This window comes from Equus przewalskii, chromosome 12 (genome assembly GCF_037783145.1).
Source record: "Equus przewalskii isolate Varuska chromosome 12, EquPr2, whole genome shotgun sequence".
In the NCBI taxonomy this organism is placed as follows: Eukaryota; Metazoa; Chordata; class Mammalia; order Perissodactyla; family Equidae; genus Equus; species Equus przewalskii.
The window spans coordinates 26036234-26057802 of NC_091842.1; the positions used below are offsets into that span (position 1 = coordinate 26036234).

The 21569-nt window shown below is 36.1% G+C and overlaps 1 protein-coding gene across 5 annotated transcripts in view; it reads left to right on the plus strand.

Moving 5' to 3' along the window:
• LOC103568054 (phospholipid-transporting ATPase ABCA3-like) overlaps positions 1-21569 on the plus strand; it is a 205007-nt gene that overhangs the window by 16849 nt on the left and 166589 nt on the right. For all 5 annotated transcript variants that reach the window (XM_070568434.1, XM_070568435.1, XM_070568438.1 and 2 more), the window contains 2 exons: positions 10594-10718; positions 20374-20533. In XM_070568434.1, the coding sequence (XP_070424535.1) occupies positions 10594-10718; positions 20374-20533 (285 nt within the window). The remainder of the gene's footprint in view (positions 1-10593; positions 10719-20373; positions 20534-21569) is intronic.

A 21569-nucleotide genomic window follows, 5' to 3' on the forward strand; every position in this document is an offset into this window, starting at 1 on the left:
CATCCTAGTGAATCACATTAGGAAGCACATTACCAGTTTCTTCCATAATTGGTGATATCGTGTTTGCTCATTTCATTAAGATGGCTCTCCATCAGACTTTCCATTGTCAAGGCACTGTTTTTCTCTTCGCAGTTAATAAAGAATCTGTAATTCCAGTCAGAACATTTCCAGCACCTTAGAAGCCCCCCTTGTGCCAACTTGAAGTTAGGACTCCCCCAAGTTTAACTATTATTTCTGATATCTAAGACCATAGATTAGTTTTGCTTGCTTTACAACTTGTATAGATGGAGCCATTCACTGGTCCCGTTATAGCATACTGTATAACATACAGTATATGTTATATAGTTTGTGTGTGTCTGCTTTCACTTAGCATTATATTTCCAAGATTCACCCAAATGGTGGTGTGAGATTGTAAATCATTCATTTTCCTTAGACTATCCCATTAATCTATTATTCTACAATTTATTTATCCATTTGTTATTGATGGACATTTTGGGAGATTCCAGATTTTGGCTATTATGGGTAGTTCTGTTATGAACATTTTTATGTGCACCTTTGATGAATGTATATATACCTTCCTATTTGGTGTATAACCAGGTTATAACTAGGAATGAAACTGTTGGGTCATGGAGGATGTATCTATTTAGGTTACTAGATACTATGACACAATTTCACAAATATATTTACTTTTCTACCAGAAATGTATGAGAGTTTCAGTTACTCCACATCTTCACCAACACTTGCTATGTTACATCTTTTGACATGAAGTAACTGATAAAGGCATCCTTGTCTTGTTCCCTGTCTCTAGAGAAAGTTTTTCGATATTTCACCATTGAGCATCATGTTTTTTAAGTGCTTTGTAGATGTTCTTTATGAGATTTAGATAGCTTCTTTCTATTCCTACTTTGCTAACAGATGTTTAAAAATCTTGAATTGATGTTAAATTTTGTGAAATGTCTTTTCTGTATCTAAGATGGCCATAGAATTTTTCTCATTTTTGTTAACAATGATTTTTCAACTGTTGAAGCATTATTGCATACTAGAATAAACTCCATTTAGTTGGATTTATTCTGTGAATTTTATTTGATGATATTTTGTTAAGAAATTTTATATGTATATTTAGAGCTTAGTCTGTTTTGAGTTCTTTGTTCCATGAGTTATTGAGAGTGTATTGCCTAATTTCCATACAATTGGAATTTTTCTAGTTATACTTTTGTGATTGGATGTAACTTTACTCCATTATGATTGGAGAACATAATTTGAGTGATTGCAGTCCTTTGATGATGAGGAAGATGATGATGATGATGATGATGATGATGATTTTTGATGCTAAAGTTGTCCCAGATTTAGCCAATAGGTTTTTCCCAAACAATGTCCTTTTCATGTTTCTCTGTCAGTTTTTGAGCACTTTCTTACTTTCTAACAGAACTAAATGTTCAGGCTGACCTTGTGTTTTCTTTGCCCCAGAACTCAATTAAATCAGTCAAGGAGTCTTGGTTCTTCCTTGTTGGGGATGGTGTTAAGAAACTAAGTTCTGAGTACTAGATGTACTCCTTACTACTGGGATCTTTTTGCTCTTAGACTCTTATAGTGGACAGATGTAGGATTTTTTTAATCATGATTTTATATTGATAACTGTGTATTCCAACCCAACACTGTAAGCCTCTTGCCTTCCTTCTCCCTTTACGTATTTGTACCTCCCTTCTTTCACAGAACCCTATTTCCTAGCAGCATCAATGTGCTCATTTGCCCAATCTTACAGAAAAATATTTCTGAATTACTTATATACATAGTACTACCCTTAGTAAAATTATAAGTAAAATTTAAGATTTCTTTGTAGTTCTTTTTCTCTTTAGACTATATTCCATTAGGGATATGTGTCAGCATACTGTGTTTAAAATTTACTTAGGTTAATTAATTTTCTTTCTTCTTGTGGTTATGTTATTAATTTAATATCTATTTAGGATTCATTTGTTTTCTTATTGTTATAGTTATTATACACCTCTGTTTTGATTTAATTTTATTTTTTGAGCATGTAAAAGATTAACATTGTGCAAGAGACAAACCTTTATTAAAACGGATAATTAACTGACATTGCCTTCACTATTCCTTCTAACCTGTTCTCATCCATCCCCTGTAGGTAACTGATGGTATCAGTGTCTGGTTATCAGTTATCCTTTTTGTGTTTCTTTTGGTATAAATATTGCTTCTGCATGTAATTATGTATATGTGCGCCTATACCTATATGTTTTCTATATGTATTTTTTGCTCTCCTTTCTTATACAAGAGCATACTAAATACACTCTTTTTTAATTTAGTTTTTCTTCCCAATAGTATATTACAGTTGAATGAAGCTCATCTTTTAATACTTGTTTTCTGAGGACTTATGAGTATAATGTTTCCTGGGTTTCTGTGTGTATTAAACTGTTTTTCTGTAGCTTTCGCTTGGCTGGATATAAAATCCTAGGCTCCTATTTTCTTTCTCAAAAATGCTGTCCCTTTATTATCTTCCTTTGTATGTTGTAACTGAGAAGTCTGATGCCAACCTATTTTGTTTTGCTTTGTAAGTGACTTAGTGTCTTATTTCTGGAAGTTTCCTTAGATTATATTTTAAATATTATTTTTGCTCCATTGAACAGCTTGTCTGTTGTCTTTTTTTATGGACATGTTTTTCATATGTTGCATCTTTTTGGCTTTTTTCCGTACCAGTCACTTTCTCTGATTCTTTTATCTCTTTATTTTGTTTTTATGCTCTTTGCTATTTTCATTTATCTTCTCAATTACTCTTATTATCTTTTTCAGTCAAATCTATTCATTTAGGGCACCATATACTTTGGTCTTCCTTTCTAGGGTGATTCTTGTCTTTTTCTTAAATCTCTGAAATTCAGCCAACTTTTGTTTTACTTCTTCCTGTTTTTTTTTTTTTCTGGTCTATATCTGTGCAGAGTTTTCGGATTTCTTATTTGAGGTGTTTTATCATGTCTGCAAATACTTGTTTCAGGATTTTTAGTTCAGGTTGGAGTGTGGCATCAGTTTTCTTCTGCTCTGTGAAATATTTTCAAGATAGAGTGGGAGAGAATTTTCAACAGTTGAAATGCTTTGATTCTCATTATCTGTTTTTTTAAGTAGTTTTCTATGGATGTCATATGCTATTTTCTGTTCTTTTTTTTAATTAATTTTTTTCCAGTTTGATTGAAATGTAATTGACATATACCATTGCATAAGTTTAAGGTATACAGCATAATGATTTGATATGTATATATATTGAAAAGTGATTACCATAATAAGTTTAGTTCACATCTATCACCTCGCATAGTTACAAATTTTTTTTCTTTTCTTGTTACTACTCTCTTAGCAACTTTAAATATACAATACAGCATTGTTAACTATAGTTACCTTGCTGTATGTTGCATCCACAGAATTTATTTATCTTATAACTGGAAGTTTGTAGCTTTTGACTTCCTTCACCCATTTCCCTCACCCTCCACCCCACATCTCTGGCAACAGCCAATCAGTTCTGCTTCTGTGAGTTTGCTCTTTTCTTAGATTCCACATATAAGTGACATCATACAGTATTTATCTTTCTCTGTCTGGCATATGTCACTTAGTGTAATACTCTCAAGGTCTATCTGTCTTGTTGCAAATGGCAGGATTTCCTTCTCTTTTATGGCTAAACAATATTTCATTGTATATGTATGTATACATTTTCTTTATCCATTCATCTATTGACAGACATTTAGGTTGTTTCCATGTCTTGGCTATTGTAAATAATGCTGCAGTGAACATGGATGTGCAGATATATCTGTGAGATAGTGGTTTAGTTTCCTTCAGATATATACGAAGGGGTGGGATTGCTGGATCTTATGGTAGTTCTAGTTTTAATTTTTTGAGAAACCTCCATACTGTTTTCCGTAGTTGCTGTACAGGTTTATATTCCTGCCACAGCGTACAAGGGTTGTCACATCCTCACCAGCATTTGTTGTCTCTTGTCTTTTCAATAATAGTCCTTCTAACAGGTGTGAAGTGATGTCATATTGTGGTTTTGATTTGCATTTCCCCAATGATGAGTGGTGTTGAACATCTTTTCATGTATCTGTTTGCCATTTGAATATCTTCTTTGGAAAAATGTCTATTCAGGTCCTTTGGCCATTTTTTAATTGGATTATTATTATTATTTTTGCTGGCAGGTTGTATGAGTTCCTCATATTTTTTTGGATATTAATCCCTTAGTAGATGCACATATTTTCTCCCATTCCACAGGTTACCGTTCCATTTTGTTGATCACTTATTTCGCTATGTAGAAGCTTTTTAGTTTGATGTAGTTTCACTTGTTTATTTTTGATTTTGTTGCTTGTTCTTTAGGTGTTGTGTCCAAAAAATCATAGCAAAGACCAATAAGTAGCTTTTCCCCCTATTGTTTTCTATGAGTTTTATGGTTTTAGGTCTTAGATTTAAGTCTTTAATCCATTTTGAGTTTATTTTTGTGAATGGTGTAAGATAGAGGTTCAGTTTTATTCTTTTGCATGTGAATATCCAGTTTTCCTTACACAATTTATTGAAAAGGCTATCTTTTCCTCATTGAGTTTTCTTGGCTCCCTTGTCAAATATTAGTTGACTGTGTATGCATGGGTTTATTTCTGGGCTCTTGATTCTGTTTCATTGATCTTTGTGTCTTTTGTGGCAGTACCATACTGTTTTGATTATTATAGCTTTGTAATAAAGCTTAAAATCAGCAAGTGTGATGCCTCCAGCTTTGTTTTTCTTTCTCAGGATTGCTTTGGCTACTGAGGATTCTGTTCATTTTTTAATGTCTTATTTTTTCTGAATCAGGAATAAAAGTTGTATATAGTCAAGGTTGAGAGTGTTGGTTAACCTACTAGATTTCTTAGTTCTCCAACACTCTTTCTTGTTTGTATAGTTAAACTTAGTTTTTAAAGTTGATGCAGCTCTTTATTATGGTGGGGCAGAGGTTGATGTATTTTCTGATTTTGTGTGTTTCTTTTCTTTCTAGAGATCCTTTAATTTCCACCTCTTTCTCCTCTTTTTCCCATTTTTGCCATCAAATCTCCAAGTGTGGCCTTTCTACATGCCCCCCTACCCCATCACAAATTGTGTTTTCCAAACACTAGTATCTCAGGTTCCACACACTTTGAAGTCCTTTTCTCTTAATTTCCCCAGTATCCAGAGTTTTGATATGCCAGGTCCAGAGCTATTCCTTGGCATTTTCTCCTTTTGGTGTCACTTTCTCTGTTTGGAGGTAGTTTTATCTGTGTTCTGTCATACTTAGACCCTTCTCTGATAAGCTTGTGTCTGCCTCTTTCACTGGTATAGCTCAGCAGTTGGCTCTGCTGAATTTGGCTCTGTAGTTTCCTATTTACGCTTTGATGGTTGTGGTATTCTGTTTCCTAGTTATGTTGTAGGTGTGTTATGAATGTTTCTTCCCCCTCTCCTTTTTGATCTGTATGATTTTTGGAGGATGTGTAGTAAGTTTCAGAATAAAGCAGCTGTCAGTATTCTACAGTAATCCACAACCTTAACCTTGTATGACATTTTAAAGCTCTCAAATGCTTATAGATCAGATGAATTTTGTTTACAGTGGAATAGGTTTTCAGTTATCGCTCACCTGCCTAAAGAATTCTTGTTGCAGTTGCTCTTGGTTTCTCCATCATTCAGGACCCGTTCAATTGTTCCAATAAGAGAATCGTGTGGCTTAGAAAAGGATTGTGTTAATTCTTCCTTAAATGTTTGATAGAATTCACCAGTGGTACAAGGCTAGACATATAGATCAATGGAGTAGAATTGAGAATCCGGGAATAAACCCTTACAGCTCCAGTCAGTTGATTTTCAACAAGAGTAATAAGACCAAGTAATGGAGAAAAAACAGTCTCTTCAACAAATGGTGCTGAGGAAACTGGATATCCATATGAAAAGAATGGAGTTGAATCCTTACCTTATACCTTATACAAAAATAATTCAAAATGGATCAAAAGCTTTAACATAAGAGCTGAAACTGTACAACTCTTAGGAGAAAACATAGGTAAATTTTCATAACCTTGGATTTGACAAAGGAGTCTTAGATATGATGCAAAAGCATGAGCAACAAAAGAAAAAATAGATACTTTGATTTTATCAAAATTAAAAACCTTTGTGCTTCAAAGAACACCATTAAGAAAATGAAAAGACAGCCCATGGAATGGGAAAAAATATTTGCAAATTATATGTCTGATAAGGGACTTGTATCCCGAATATATAGAGAACTCATAACTCAATAAGTACTTGATTAAAATTACTTGATTAATCAAATGCTTGATTAAAAAATGAGCAAAGTATCTGAATGGCTATTTCTTCAAAGAAGATATACAAATGGCCAATAAGCACATAAAAAGATGTGCAACATCGTTAGTCAGCTGGGAATGCAAATCAAAACTATAATGACATACCACTACACACCCACTAAGATGGCTAGAATCGAAAGACAATAGCAAGTGTTGATGAAGATATGGAGAAATTGGAATCCTCATACTTTGCTGGTGGAATGTAAAATGGAATAGTGGCAGTTCCTTAAAAAATTAAACATAACATTATCATATGACCCAGCTATTCCACTCTTGGGTATATATCCACTTTGAGCCTATGTGTCTCTTTAGTGCTGAAATGAGTCTCCTGTAGCAGCATATATTTGGGTCTTGTTTTTTTATTCATCCAGCCACTCTGTGCCTTTTGACTGGTGAGTTCAATCCATTTACATTTAATATACTATTCTCAAAAAGAGTTACAGTTTTCTAATTCTGATTATGATTGTCTATTCATCACCTTAATCAGAGTTTTGTGTACTTTCATCTTTTCATTTCAGCTTGAAGAGCTCCTTTTAACATTTCTTGTAAGGCAGGTCTAGTGGTGATGAACTCCTTCAGCTTTTGTTTGTCTGGGAAAGCCTGTATTTCTCCTTCACATCTGAAGGATAACTTTGCCTGATGGAATATTCTTGGCTGGCAATTTTTACCTTCAATGCTTTGATTATGTCATTCTACTCTTTCCTGGCCTATAGAGTTTCTGCTGAGAAATCTGCTGATAACCTAAAGAGGGTTCCTTTGTAGGTTACTTTGTTTTTTCCCTGGCTGCCTTTAAAATTCTTTTTTTTATCATTGACTTTTGACAGTGTTAATACAATTTGTCTTGAGGAAGGTCTTTTTGCGTTGAGATAATAAGGTGTTCTGTTGGCTTCCATTGTGTATCCAGTTCCTTCCCTAGGCTTGGGAAGTTCTCAGCTATTATTCCTTTAAATAAGCTCTCTGCTCCCTTCTCCCTCACTTCTCCTTCTGGTATACTTATTAATCTTATGTGAGCTTGTTTAATGGAGTCTGATTGTTTTCACAGGGTTTATTCACTTTTAAAAAATCTTAGTCCTCTCTCCTCTTTCACCTGAATGATTTCTAAATTTCTATCCTCAAGCTCATTTGTTCTCTCTTCCATCTAATCTGCTCTGTTTCTAATGCTTTCTAGTGCATTCTTCATTTTGTTTATTGAGTTCTTCTGCTCCATAATTCCTGTTTGGTTCCTTTTTTGAATTTCAGTCTCTTTTGTAAAGTACTCCTTCTGTTCATTAATTTTATTCTTGAGATCATTGTATTGTCTTTCTGAGTTTTCTTGTAGCTTGATGAACTTCTTCATAAGAGCTATTTTGAATTCTTTATCAGTTAGATTGCAATTCCCTGTCTTTGGGTTCAATTGCTGGAAAATTGTCATTTTCTTTTGGTGATACTGTGATTTCTCATCGTGTTTGATGAAAAGTGCCTCTGCTGCTGCATTTGAAATAGCAAACACCTTTCTTACTTAGGTTAGGCTTTGTTTACTTTGATTCTAACAGTTCAACACATTGATAATTGGGAGCTTTCTTTGTGTTTTTCAGAATATGGTGCTGTAGCACAAGTTTTTGGTTTGTCTTACCAGAGTTTACTCGCTGCTAAGGTTGGGAGCATGTGCACACACACACAAAACTGGTAGAGGGAAAAAAAGATGGTGGTGGCATGTTGGGGAGATGTGTGCTTAGCACCTGGGACTTTAAGTGTGCCCATGGCTTGGTAGGGGGATCCTTGAATCGGGGGCAGGGGAGTCCTAGAGGTCTGTGGGTGATCCTCTAGCCAGAATCCCAGGGCAGACAGCAGGAAACAGATTCCTAGTTTTCTTTGTCCACCTTCTTCCCTTTCCCTGCCCCTAGTTACTGTGGTCTCTCTTTAGAGAGAGCCCTGGGTCTCTCCAACTGCAGCACATGTGGCCAGGCAGACCCCCACTCACCTCCTTCACCCTCCATTTTCTCTGCCAGTATGGTCTTGCTGGTCCACTGCTGGTTCCTGCCATTGCCAGCTTCTCTGCCATCAGCCTCTGCCACCACTTCCCTGGCTCTGCTGCCTCCTCCATAATCCAATCCACCCACTTTTGGGTGCACAGATGAATGGATCTCTCAGTTGTCCTGGTGTGCTGCGTAGAGGCATTTTTTATTTGGTTATAGATGTCTGACTAGTTGTAAATTGAAGGGGAAAGAAAAACGGAACAACTCATGCTGCCATGATGCTGACATCACTTTCAGCATTTCTATTAGTTTGAAACAAAGGGAGTTTATCTTAGTTCAATCTAGCATGTGTTTGAAACTAGAAGAAAACTCATGCCCTTGTATCATCAGGTTATAAATTATGAAGGACCCAGTATAACGTTCACTGGACTTTCTTAAAAGGTAGAGATAGAGAAGACAGCATTAATCACTTAAAATTTTAGGTAAAGGTCATATGTTTTTGCCAATATAGAAAAAGGAGAATTTTAATGAATATTTTTCATTTAGTGAATAAAAATATTGATATAATTTTATAAAATTTTAACCATTTTGTTGAGTGTGCAGTGGAATCATTGTGGTTTTAATTTGCATTTCTCTGGATTACTAATCTCATTGAACACATTTTCATATCTGTCATATCTTTCTTTATCCTTTTTTTGTGACAAGCCTGTTCAAATACTTTGTCCATTTTCATATTGGATTGACTATTTTTTCTTTTCGACTTGTAGGAGTTATTTCTATATTTATTGTTGATTATAGGTGTTGCATATCAGCACTCCCAGTCTGTGTCTTGCCTTTTCAGTCTTAGTGGTATCTTTTTTTTTGCTGAGGAAGATTAGCTCTGAGCTAACATCTGTGTGTGTCTTCCTCCACTTTGCATGTGGGTTGCTGCCACAGCATGGCTGACGAGTGGTGTAGACCTGTGCTCAGGATCCGAGCCCACAGACCTGGACCACCAAAGTGAAATGTGCTGAACTTAACCACTATGCCATGGGGCCAGCCCCAGTGGTATCTTTTGAAGAATAGCAGTTCTTAATTTTAATAAAGCCCTAATTTATCACTCTTTCCCTTTGTGTTTATTGTTCTGTTTAGAAAACTTTCCCTACCCCAGAATCATGAAGATATTCTCCTCCACTATCTTTTGGGGGACTTTTTTGTTTTGTGTTTTACATGCAAATCTCCAGTGCACCAGGAATTGATTTTCTTTAATGGTGTGAGGTTTCTTTTATTCCCATATGTATATCCATTTGAATTCTTACTATTTTTGGAAAAGGTCACTCTTTCCCTACTACTCTGTATTACCATTTTTATCATAAGTCAATTGTCCACATAGTCATGAACGTATTTATGAATACTTATATATTCGTGAACGTATTTCTCTATTATATTCCATTGGTCTATTTGTATATCCTCTTGTCAATCCGATGCTATCTCGATTACTATAGTTTTATCTTGTTCTGATACCTGTAAAGGAAGTCTTCCCACCTTGTTCCTTACCAACTGTATTTCTACATAAATTTTAGAATTGGCTTGTAAATTTTCATAAAAATTCTATTTGGATTTTTATTACAATTACATTGACTCTATATGTCAATTTTTACAGAAAGGACATCTTTACAATGTGATTTTCTTTAACTCCTTGAACATGGTGGATAACTCCATTAAAAAAGTCTTATTTACTTCTTTCAGTAATTGTTTCCTTATTTGGAGGCTATCAAAGACTTTAATATCCTATTTACATTAGAAATATTTTAATTCCTAAGAAAAAACTTTAGTCATTTAAGTTACCTGTATGTGTGTGTTTATGTGTGTGTGGTTTTGTGAATGTGTATTTCCAAATTTCATACAGATTAATTTGTGAATGAGAAAACATAAATGTAAAGTAGTTTTATTCTGCAACTTAAGGTTATTTTCTGAAACATCATACTTTCCACAGAAATAATTTTGTCACTTCTCCTTTCCCTTCAAATTAAAAAGAATCATTAGATTTCAAGACTCGATTCAAAGTTCCGCTGCTCTTGGTCTACCTTAATATATAGTTATTATAATGTTTAAATATTATTCATAATGTGATACAATTTTATAATACACAAAAATTTTTATGTACCCCAAATATCCATTAGGTCATCTGTGTTGTCAATGTTTAAGTAATAATGTTCTAAAGTTTACAATATTATGATAGGATTATTGTGTTCATGGTACAGATAAGAATAATCATGAGATATTTTGCATTTATGTGACGACTTAGATTTTTCTCTCTACAGTTCGAGGCTTTTCTTCAGAAGAAGATTTTGAGAATTACATTAGGTTTGAAGAGAAGTCTGTTAATGTGCTGGCTGCTATTGTATTTGATCATGACTTCAAAAACAATGACCGTTTGCCGCTTCAGGTGAGACAGTTTTACTAAAGACTTTATAATTATACTTTTGGGTTTCAGAGAGTTATTGTGTATAGGTACATCCCCATTTTATGAATGGGAAAAATTGTAACTTGCCCAAGATCATAACTGCGAGTATAAAACAGAGCAGGTATTTGAATGCACTCCATCTTATTCTAATTCCTGTGCTTTTGACCATTACATTAAACTGGTAAGGAGAAAACTGTATCTGCTACCCTAAGGTCATTTTTTTTTTTAATTTTTATTTTTTTCGGGTGTACATCATATTTCGAATTCTGTATACATTTACATCATCTTCACCACCCGAACACTAATTATAGTGCATCCCCTCACATGTGACCCTAATCACCCCTTTTGCCCTCCCCCCTTCCCCAATGGTAACCACCAGTCCAATCTCCAATGCTGTGTGTTTTTTTTTGTCGTTTTTATCTTCTACTTATGAGTGAGATCATATGGTATTTGACTTTCTCCCTCTGACTTATTTCACTCAGCATAATACCCTCAAGGTCCATCCATGTTGTCACAAATGGCCGGATTTCATCATTTCTTATGGCTGAGTAGTAGTCCATCGTGTATAAATACCACATCTTCTTTATCCATTCATCCCTTGATGGGCACCTAGGGTGCTTCCAAGTCTTGGCTATTGTGTATAATGCCGCAATGAACATAGGGGTGCAAGTATCTTTCTGCCTTTGTGTTTTCAAGTTCTTTGGATAAATACCCAGCAGTGGAATAGCTGGATCATATGGTAGATCTATCCTTAATTTTCTGAGGATGCTCCAAACTGCTTTCCATAGTGGCTGCACCAGTTTGCACTGCCACCAGCAGTGAACAAGGGTTCCCTTCTCTCCACACCCTCTCCAACATTTGTTGTTTCCTGTCTTGTTAATTATAGCCATTCTGACCGGAGTGAGGTGATACCTCATTGTAGTTTTGATTTGCATTTCCCTGATAGCTAATGATGTTGAGCATCTTTTCATGTGCCTGTTGGCCATCTGTATATCTTCTTTGGAGAAATCTCTGTTTCAGATCTTTTGCTCATTTTCTAATTGGATTGTATGGAACAACAAAAGACCCCGAATAGCCAAAGGATTCCTGAGAAAAAAGAATGCAATGTAAATGCTATGTAAATAGTCTGTACATGTTCAGTAGATGCAAGCATCTACTTTCAGTCCTGGTGGGTTGAATCTGCAGATGCAGAACCTACGGACACAGAGGGCCAACTGTACCACAATGATCTATTAAGAACACAGAAAAGATCATGTCACTGTGCTGCATAAAAGACTCCAGGGGTTCTCCATGGACTACAGAAGGTTCTTTGCATGGGATACAAGGCCGTCAGCAACCTGTTTTCTGCATACCTCTCCAGCCTCATTTTGAACTCTTTCTTTGAATTTTATGCTGTAGCAATACTACATACCTCATTTTATTGTGATGTTGCGTATTTTATAAGACCCTCCACCAGCAAAAAAGATTATGACTTGCTGAAGGCTCAGATGATGGTTAGCATTTTTTAGCAATAAAGTATTTTTTAATTAAGTTATGTGCATTGTCTTTTTAGACATAATGCTATTGCACACTTAATAGGCTACAGTCTAGTGTAAACACAACTTTTATATGCACTAGGAAGCCAAAAAATTTGTGTGACTCTCCCTGTTGTGATATTTGATTTATTGCAGTGGTCTAGAACTGAACCTGCAATATCTCTGAGGTATGCCTGTGTTGAACCACTAGTTGTTCTTTGCATGTATAGTCATATGTCACTTAACTGTGGGACTATGTTCTGAGAAATGCTTTGTTAGGTGATTTTGTTGTTGTGCACACATCATAGAATGTACATACACAAACCTAGGTGGTAGAGCCTACTGCACACCTGGGCTATATGGTACTAATCTTGTGGGACCACTGTCAAATATGTGGTCCATCATTGACTGAAATGTTGTTACGCAGCACATAACTGTACTGTGTTATCTCTGCCTTTGATCACATTATCCTCTCTCGGACTTTTTTTTTAAGTTAATCTTTATTGAGTTTATGATAGTTTACAATCTTGTGAAATTTCAGTTGTACATTGTTGTTTGTCACTTGTGTTGTAGGTGCACCCCTTCACCCTTTGTGCCCACTCCCAACCCCCCCTTTCCCTGGTAGCCATTAATCTGTTCTCCTTGTCTACATATTTAACTTCCTCATATGAGTGGAGTCATACAGAGATTGTCTTTCTCTATCTGGCTTATTTCACTTAACATAATTCCCTCAAGGTCCATCCATGTTGTTGTGAATGGGACGATTTTATTCTTTTTTATGGCTGAGTAGCATTTCATTGTATATATATACACCATATCTTCTTTATCCAGTCATCAGTTGATGGGCATTTAGGTTGCTTCCATGTCTTGACTATTGTAAATAATGCTTCAATGAACATAGGGGTGCATGGGACTTTTGGAATTGCTGATTTCAAGTTATTTGGATAGATACCCAGTAGTGGGAGGGCTGGGTCATATGGTATTTCTATTTTTAATTTTTTGGGAAATCTCCATTCTGTTTTCCTTAGTGGCTGCACCAGTTTGCATTCCGACCAGCAGTGTATGAGAGTTCCCTTTTCTCCACAACCTCTCCAACATTTGTTACTTTTTGTTTTGCTTATTTTTGCCATTCTAATGGATGTAAGGTGATATCTTAGTGTAGTTTTGATTTGCATTTCCATGGTGATCAGTGATGATGAACATCTTTTCATGTGTCTATTGGCCATCCCTATATCTTCTTTGGAGAAATGTCTGTTCATGTCTCCTGCCCATTTTTTGATCGGGTTGTTTGATTTTTGGTTGTTGATTTGTGTGAGTTCTTTATATATTATGGAGATTAACCCTTTGTCAGATATATGACTTGCAAATATTTTTTTCCAAATTAGTGGGTTGTTTTTTTGTTTCAATCCTGTTTTCCCTTACCTTGAAGAAGCTCTTTAGTGTGATGAAGTCCCACTGGTTGATTCTTTCTATTGTTTCCCTTCTGAGAAGACGTGGTGTCTGAAAATATCCTTTTAACACTGATGTCAAAGAGTGTACTGCCTACATTTTCTTCTAGAAGCCTTATGGTTTCAGGTCTTACCTTTAGGTCTTTGATCCATTTAGAGTTTCTTTTTGTGAATGGTTAAGAAGAATGGTCAAGTTTCATTGTTTTACATGTGGCTTTCCAGTTTTCCAGCACCATTTGTTGAAAAGACTTTCTTTTCTCCATTGTATGCCCTCAGCTCCTTTGTCGAAGATTAGCTGTCCATAGATGTGTGGTTTTATTTCTGGGCTTTCAATTCTGTTCCATTGATCAGTGCACCTGTTTTTGTACCAGTACCATGCTGTTTTGATTACTGTAGCCTTGTAGTATGTTTTGAAGTCAGGGATTGTGATGCCTCCAGCTTTGTTCTTTTTTCTCAGGATTGCTTTAGAAATTTGGGGTCTTTTGTTGCCCCGTATGAATTTTAGGATTCTTTGTTCTAATTCTGTAAAGAATGTCATTGGGATTCTGATTGGGATTGTGTTGAATCTGTAGATTGTTTTAGGTAGAACGGACATTTTAACTCTGTTTATTCTTCCAGTCCATGTGCATGGAATGTCTTTTCATCTCTTTATGTCATCATCAATTTATTTCAGGAAAGTCTTGTAGTTTTCATTGTATAGGTCTTTCACTTCCTTAGTTAAATTCACCCTAATGTATTTTATTCTTTTTGTTGCGATTGTGAATGGTATTGTGTTCTTGAGTTCTTTTTCTGTTAGTTCGTTATTAGAGTATAGAAATGCTACTGATTTATGTCAGTTGATTTTATACCCTGCAACTTTGCTGTAGTTGCTGATTATTTCTAAAAGTTTTCCAATGGATCCTTTGGGGTTTTCTATATATAAGATCATGTCTGCAACAGCGAGAGTTTCACTTCTTCCCTCCCTATTTGGATTGCTTTTATTCCTTTCTCTTGCCTAATTGCTCTGGCCCAAACCTCCAGTACGATGTTAAGTAACAGTGGTGATAGAGGGCATCCTTGTCTCGTTCCTGTTCTCAGGGGGATGGCGCTCAGTTTTTGCCCATTGAGTATGATGTTGGGTGTGGGTTTGTCATATATGACCTTTATTATGTTGAGGTGATTTCCTCCTATCCCTGTTTTGTTCAGAGTTTTTATCATAAATGGCTGTTGGATCTTGTCAAGTGCTTTCTCTCTGTCTATTGAGATGATCATGTGGTTTTTATTCCTCAGTTTGTTGATGTGGTGTATCACATTGATTGATTTGCGGATGTTGAACCATCCCTGTGTCCCTGGTATGAATCCCACTTGATCGTGATGTATGATCCTTTTGAGTATTGCTGAATTTGGGTTGCCAAAATTTTGTTGAGAATTTTTGCATCTATGTTCATCAGCGATATTGGCCTGCAGTTCTCCTTTCTCACGCTGTCCGTGTCAGGTTTGGTATCAGCGTGATGTTGGCCTTGCAGAATGTGTTAGGAAGTGTTCCATCCTCTCTATTTTTTTGGAATAGCTTTAAAAGTATAGGTATCAAATCCTCTCTGAAAGTTTGGTAAAATTCCCCAGGAAAGCCATCTGGTCCTGGGGTTTTATTCTTTGCGATGCTTTTGATTGATGTTTCAATCTCTTTCCGTGTAATTGGTCTGTTCAGATTGTCTGCTGCTTCTTGACTCAGCTTTGGGAGATTGTAGGAGTCTAAGAATTTATCCATTTCCTCTAGGTTATCCATTTTGTTGGTGTATAGTTTTTCGTAGTATTCTTTTATAATCTGTTGTATTTCTGTGGAGTCTGTTGTTATTTCTTCTCTTTCATTTCTGATTTTGTTTCTTTGTGCTTTCTCTCTTTTCTTGTTTGTAAATCTGGCTAGGGGACTTATCTTCTCAAAGAACCAGCTCTTTGTTTCATTGATCCTTTCTACTGCCTTTTTTGTTTCAATAGCATTTATTTCTGCTCTGATTTTTGTTATTTCTCTCCTTCTGCTGATTTTGGGCTTTGTTTGTTCTTCTTTGTCTAATTCAGTTAGGTGTAGTTTGAGATTACTTATTTAGGATTTTTCTTGTTTGTTAAGGTGTGCCTGTATTGCGATGAATTTTCCTCTCAATACAGCTTTGGCTGTATCCCATATGAGTTGGTATGACATGTTATCATTTTCATTTGTCTCCAGATATTTTTTGATTTCTTTAATTTCTTCAATGATCCATTGCTTGTTCATTAGCATATTGTTTAGTCTCTGCATTTTTGTCCCTTTCTCAGCTTTTTTCTTGTAGTTAATTTCTAGCTTTATAGCATTATGATCAGAGAAGATGCTTGTTATTATTTCAATTTTTAAAAAAATTTATAGAGGCTTGCCTTGTTTCCCAACATATGGTCTATCCTTGAGAATGTTCCATGTGCGCTTGAGAAGAATGTGTATTCTGCTATTTTTGGATGGAGTGCTCTATATATGTCTATTAAGTCCAACTGTTTTAGCTTTTCATTTAATTCCACTGTTTCCTTGTTGATTTTCTGTCTGGATGATCTGTCCAATGATGTGAGTGGGGTGTTGAGGTCCCCTACTATTATTGTGTTATTTTTGATATCTTCTTTTAGGTTTGTTAATAGTTGCTTTATGAACTTTGGTGCTCCTGTGTTGGGTGCATAGATATTTATAAGTGTTATTTCTTCTTAATGTAGTGTCCCTTTGATCATTATATACTGACCCTCTATGTCTCTCTTTACCTGCCTTATCTTGCAATCTACTTTGTCTGATATAAGTATTGCAACACCTGCTTTCTTTTGTTTGCCATTAACTTGGAGTATCATCTTCCACCCCTTCACTCTGAGCATGTATTTGTCCTTGGAGCTGAGGTGTGTTTCCTAGAGTCAACAAATTGTTGGATCTTGTTCTTTAATCCTTCTTGCCACTCTGTGTCTTTTTATTGGAGAGTTCAAACCTTTTACATTGAGGGTGATTATTGATGTATGAGGGCTTAATGCTGTCATTCTGTCACTTGTTTTCTGGTTTTCCTACATGTCCTTTGTTTTTCATCCTGTGTGTGTTGGTCTACCCATTGACTTCTGTAGTTTCTTATGCTGTGTTTCTTAGTTTTTCCCTTATTTATTTTTTGTGTCTCTGTCCTGTTTTTTAGTTTAATGGCTACCCTGAAGTTTGTATTCAGAATCTCATGCATAACATAGTCGATTTTCTGATGGCCTCTTATTTCCTTAGCCAAAATTATTCAGTCCCTTTGCTCCTCCCCTCCTAAGTGATTATTTTCATCTCTTATTCCAACTTGTGTTGTGAGTTTGTAGTTAAAGTGACAAAATTGTCTTTGTTTTTGGTGTTTTCCTTCCCTTTAGCCTAATGCTATAGTTGAATATTTGCTGTCCTATCCTGAGTCTATTTGTCTCCTTACTCTGTGTTTTGTGACCCCTTTCTCCCTTTTTGTCTTTTTTCAGGTATGAGGGCCTTCTTGAGGATTTCTTGTAGGGGGTGTCTTGTGGCTACAAAGTCCCTTAGCTTTTGTTTGTCTGGGAAAGATTTAATTTCTCCCTCATGTGTGAAGGATATTTTTGCTGGACAGAGTCTTCTTGTCTGAAGATTTTTATCTTTTAAAGTTTTGAATATGTCATTCCAATATCTCCTAGCTTGTAAGGTTTCTGCAGAGAAGTCCACTGAAAGTCTGATAGGGGTTCCTTTGTAGGTTATTTTCTTCTGCCTTGCTGCCCTGAATATTCTTTCTTTGTCATTCATTTTTGCCAGTTTTACTACTATATGCCTTGCAGCAGGTCTTTTTACGTTGACAAATCTAGGAGATCTGAAAGCTTCCTCCACACACATTTCTCTCTCAATCCATAGATTTGGGAAGTTCTCTGCTATTATTTCTTTGAGCATGCTTTCTGCCCCGTTCTCCTTCTCTTCACCTTCTTGGATACCTATAATTCTTATGTTGCTTCCTCATTGAGCCAGCTATTTCTCAGAGATTTTCTTCATCTCTTTTTAGTCTTAGTTCTCTCTCTTCCTCTGTCTGGAGCCATTCAACCTGTCTATCTTTGATTATGCTGATTTGCTCCTCTATAGTGTCTACACGGGCATTCAGGGAATCCGTATTCTGTTTTATCTGATCCATTGTATTTTTCATCTCTAGTATTTCTGATTGGTTCTTCGTTATAGTTTCAATCTCTTTCATGAAGTAACTCCAGAACTCATTGAATTGTTTCTCTATATTTTCTTTTACCTCATTGAGTTTTTTGATGATAGTTATTCTGAATTCATTGTCATTTAGTTTACTTATTTCCAAGTCCTCAGGACATAACTCTGTGTAATTATTGTTTTCCTTCTGGTCTGGAGCTTTTATGATGCTAGAAGAATGATCTTTCTGCATAGTGATATTATTTGGTTGCAGTTACAGCTTATCGCCACTAGATGGGGGTTGAGAGCCATGTATTCTGAGCCCTCCGCCTTCAGACAAGATGGCCCGGCACAACGTGGGTGGGGGAGCAGTTTCTCTTGCATGCAGACCCGGTTTCCTGATCAGCTCTCACTATCTGGTCTCCCGGGGTCTTGGCTTGATGAGGTCACCCCACGTGGAAGCTTTCACCAGGTTAGAGGGCTTCTCTCTAGGCTGCAAGGGCACTAGGGTGTCCTGAGTGATCCTGCAGATGTGTGACCCCTCCCCCACTCCTTCCCTCAGAGCCTCCCAAGGCAGCGACCATAGTCTTTAGGGGAGGGAGTGAAGTTCTCTCAGCCCATTCCAGCTCCCCTGAAGTGGGACTCCAGCCTCTCCGCCCTCTGTCATTTGGCTGCTGTGGGTCTCCGAGGATTCCTGTGCTATTAGGATATTTTTTGTTGGAATATGGTTGCTCCTTTTTGTTGTATGTTGGAGGGGAGAGAGTCCCAGGCAAGCTCACTCTGCCATGATGCTGACGTCACTCCCTCTCCTCTCTCCTTTTGATTGTCCCTCTTTCTCCTTCTCCTTGTCCCTCTTTTTCTTGGGTAACTCTTATTAATTCTGTAAAACTCTGGCTATGATTACCTATACAAACTCTCCCCTTCCCTCTTCTGTGCTCTCTTAACACCTTGTGAGTTCCTTGAGGTCAAGGATTGTATATTAGTAATATATGAGCATGCTGTAGTTACTCAAAACTTTGTTTTTAAATTACTGAATTATTTGAATGTTTACCTAGACTTAGCACACTTGCTTGCTCCTCCTCATCTTACTGATTTCTCTGTTCTGCTTCTGTTGACCTTTGGTAACTGTAGTCTCTTGTCTTGTTAAGCTACTCAGGTCTACCATGACTTACCCTAGAGTTTACTCAGCTCTCCAGATACATCATCATCTTTTCATTTAATAGTTAAAATATGCAACATTCTACATTTAAATTTTATCATCCCTACTCTTGCTGCTTCTGGTTTTTTTCCTTATGTGCAATTCATTTTTTTTCTGAGGTCACATTGGTTTATAACGTTATATAAATTTCAGGTATACATCATTATATTTTGACTTCTGTATAGACTGCATTGTGTTCACCACCAAAAGTCTAATTGCCATCCATCATCAGACACGTGTCCCTTCACCTCTTTCACGCACCTCCAACCCCTTTCCCCTCTGATAACCACCAATCCATTCTTCTTATCTATATGTTTATTTGTTTATCTTCCACATATGAGTGAATTCATATGGTAATTGTCTTTCTCTGTCTGACTTATTTCACTTAGCATAATACCTTTAAGGTCCATCCATGTTGTTGAAAATGGCAAGATTTTGTCTTTTTTTTTTTTTGAGGAAGATTAGCCCTGAGCTAACATCTGCTGCTAATCCTCCTCTTTTTGCTGAGGAAGACTGGTCCTGAGCTAGCATCTGTGCCCTTCTTCCTCTACTTTATATGTGGGATGCCTACCACAGCATGGCTTTGCCAAGTGGTGCCATGACCACACCCAGAATCTGAACTGGCAAACCCCAGGCCGCCAAAGGAGAACCTGTGAACTTAACTGCTGCACCACTGGACCAGCCCCTTGTCTGTTTTTATGGCTGAGTAGTATTCACTGTGTATATATACCACATCGTCTTTATCCATTCATCCATTGCTGGGCACTTATGTTGCTTCCAAGTCTTGGCTATTGTGAATAATGCTGCAGTGAAATTAACCGTGCATATAGCTTTTTGAATTAGAGTTGTCATGTTTTTCGGATAAATACCCAGAAGTGGAATAGCTGAATCATATGTCATTCAGTTTTTGAAGAGGGACATATTGTTACTCTACCATAATTGGCTAACGTGGTCGGAAAGAAAATTAATAGAACTTTGTGATGTTTCACTCAGTAGACAGGACAGTTGTGGGTATAGAAAAATTCATGCAAATGATCAAGGTACCACTGTTGTGTCTTTGAAACTCAGAGGCAAAATGCCATGAAGATGAAAGAGGACAGTACAAATTTAGTCGATTTCAGACTTTGACTGTGATTCTAGCACGTGAGACTTGCTACTTGTCTCTTGGCCAGTGATCCTGTCATTTTTCATCATTTAAGATCCTGAATTGCTCACTTTATCCTGAAAACACAGTTTTTAGCTTTGTATTTTATTTTCCTTTCACTGCTAATATTTGCTTTTTAGTGTTCATTGGTTTAGAATGTTGTTTGTTTTCTATTGTTCGTTCTAGGTAAAATATCATCTGCGTTTTAGTGGCTTTGTTAGACGGAGTCATCATACAAATAAGTTAGTTGCTCGAAGACGCCATACATGGGAAACAGCTCTTCTCTTTCCAACAGTACCTTCTCAAGGACCCAGGAATGGGGCTGAAGATGATGGAGGAGATCCTGGTGAGATCCTTATGTATACTTATATTACTATTTTGGTTGCAAGCTGGCAGTCATATCAACAAGTGTGACTCATTTTCTTTCAACATGTGAGAAAGTTGTTTCTTCATTAATCATAGCAGTAAATTTTTTCAATTTAGTTTTTATTGTAAAAACAAGCATGCAGAAAACTTTATACATTTGAAAAGTATCATTATAATACCTTAGATCATTTCCTGAACTTTACTAGTGTATATCCATGCATTTATATAGTCTTAGTTGGTAAATGTTGGCTCTACTGACTGAATAGTCACATCTTTATATATTAATATTTCCTGTATACTTATGGTTCTAAATTATTCTTTTGGGTTTATGAATGATTTTTAATTATGCAATGGTAATTTTTAAATTATTTTTTTAATTGTATGGATTACCTTGAAGTAAAAAAAATAAGGAATTTGAATTAACTAACAATCCTGAGAGTTTATCTTTAGGAAATTATTCAACAGAAGACAAAGCTTTGTGCAATTTACCATTACCAATAAAATTTGAAAATAGTAAAAATAGTCTGTAATAAGTGTGTGGTTAAGAATATGATAATATATCAATTTGACAGACTATTGTGTAGTGATTAAAGATAATCATTATCAGGCCCGATAAATATAGAACTATATATATAGAATTATGGCTATGGAAAATATGTATGGATCTGTACAAAATTGAGATAGCTGTCCAAAAATGAAAATAGTTAAATTAGAGTGGTGTGATTGTGTGATGTTTTGTCATCTTATCAAAAACATTTTGAATGTTTTTCCAATCAAAAGTTGAAGAGGAGTCTGGCCTCTTTTAAAATAATATGCTGCATCCTAAGCGTAGTTTGTGAGAGTAAGTTAATGGAAAATAGCATGATCTTGGTGGAAAAAGAGTAGTTTAAAACCAAAAAGAAGAGTTGGTTGCATATGGTGGGAGGTTTTCCCTTAAAAAGACCATGTTCTATACAACAACAAAGAAGATAATTATACAAATTCAAACTACTGAATGACACTGTGTGGCAAATTAA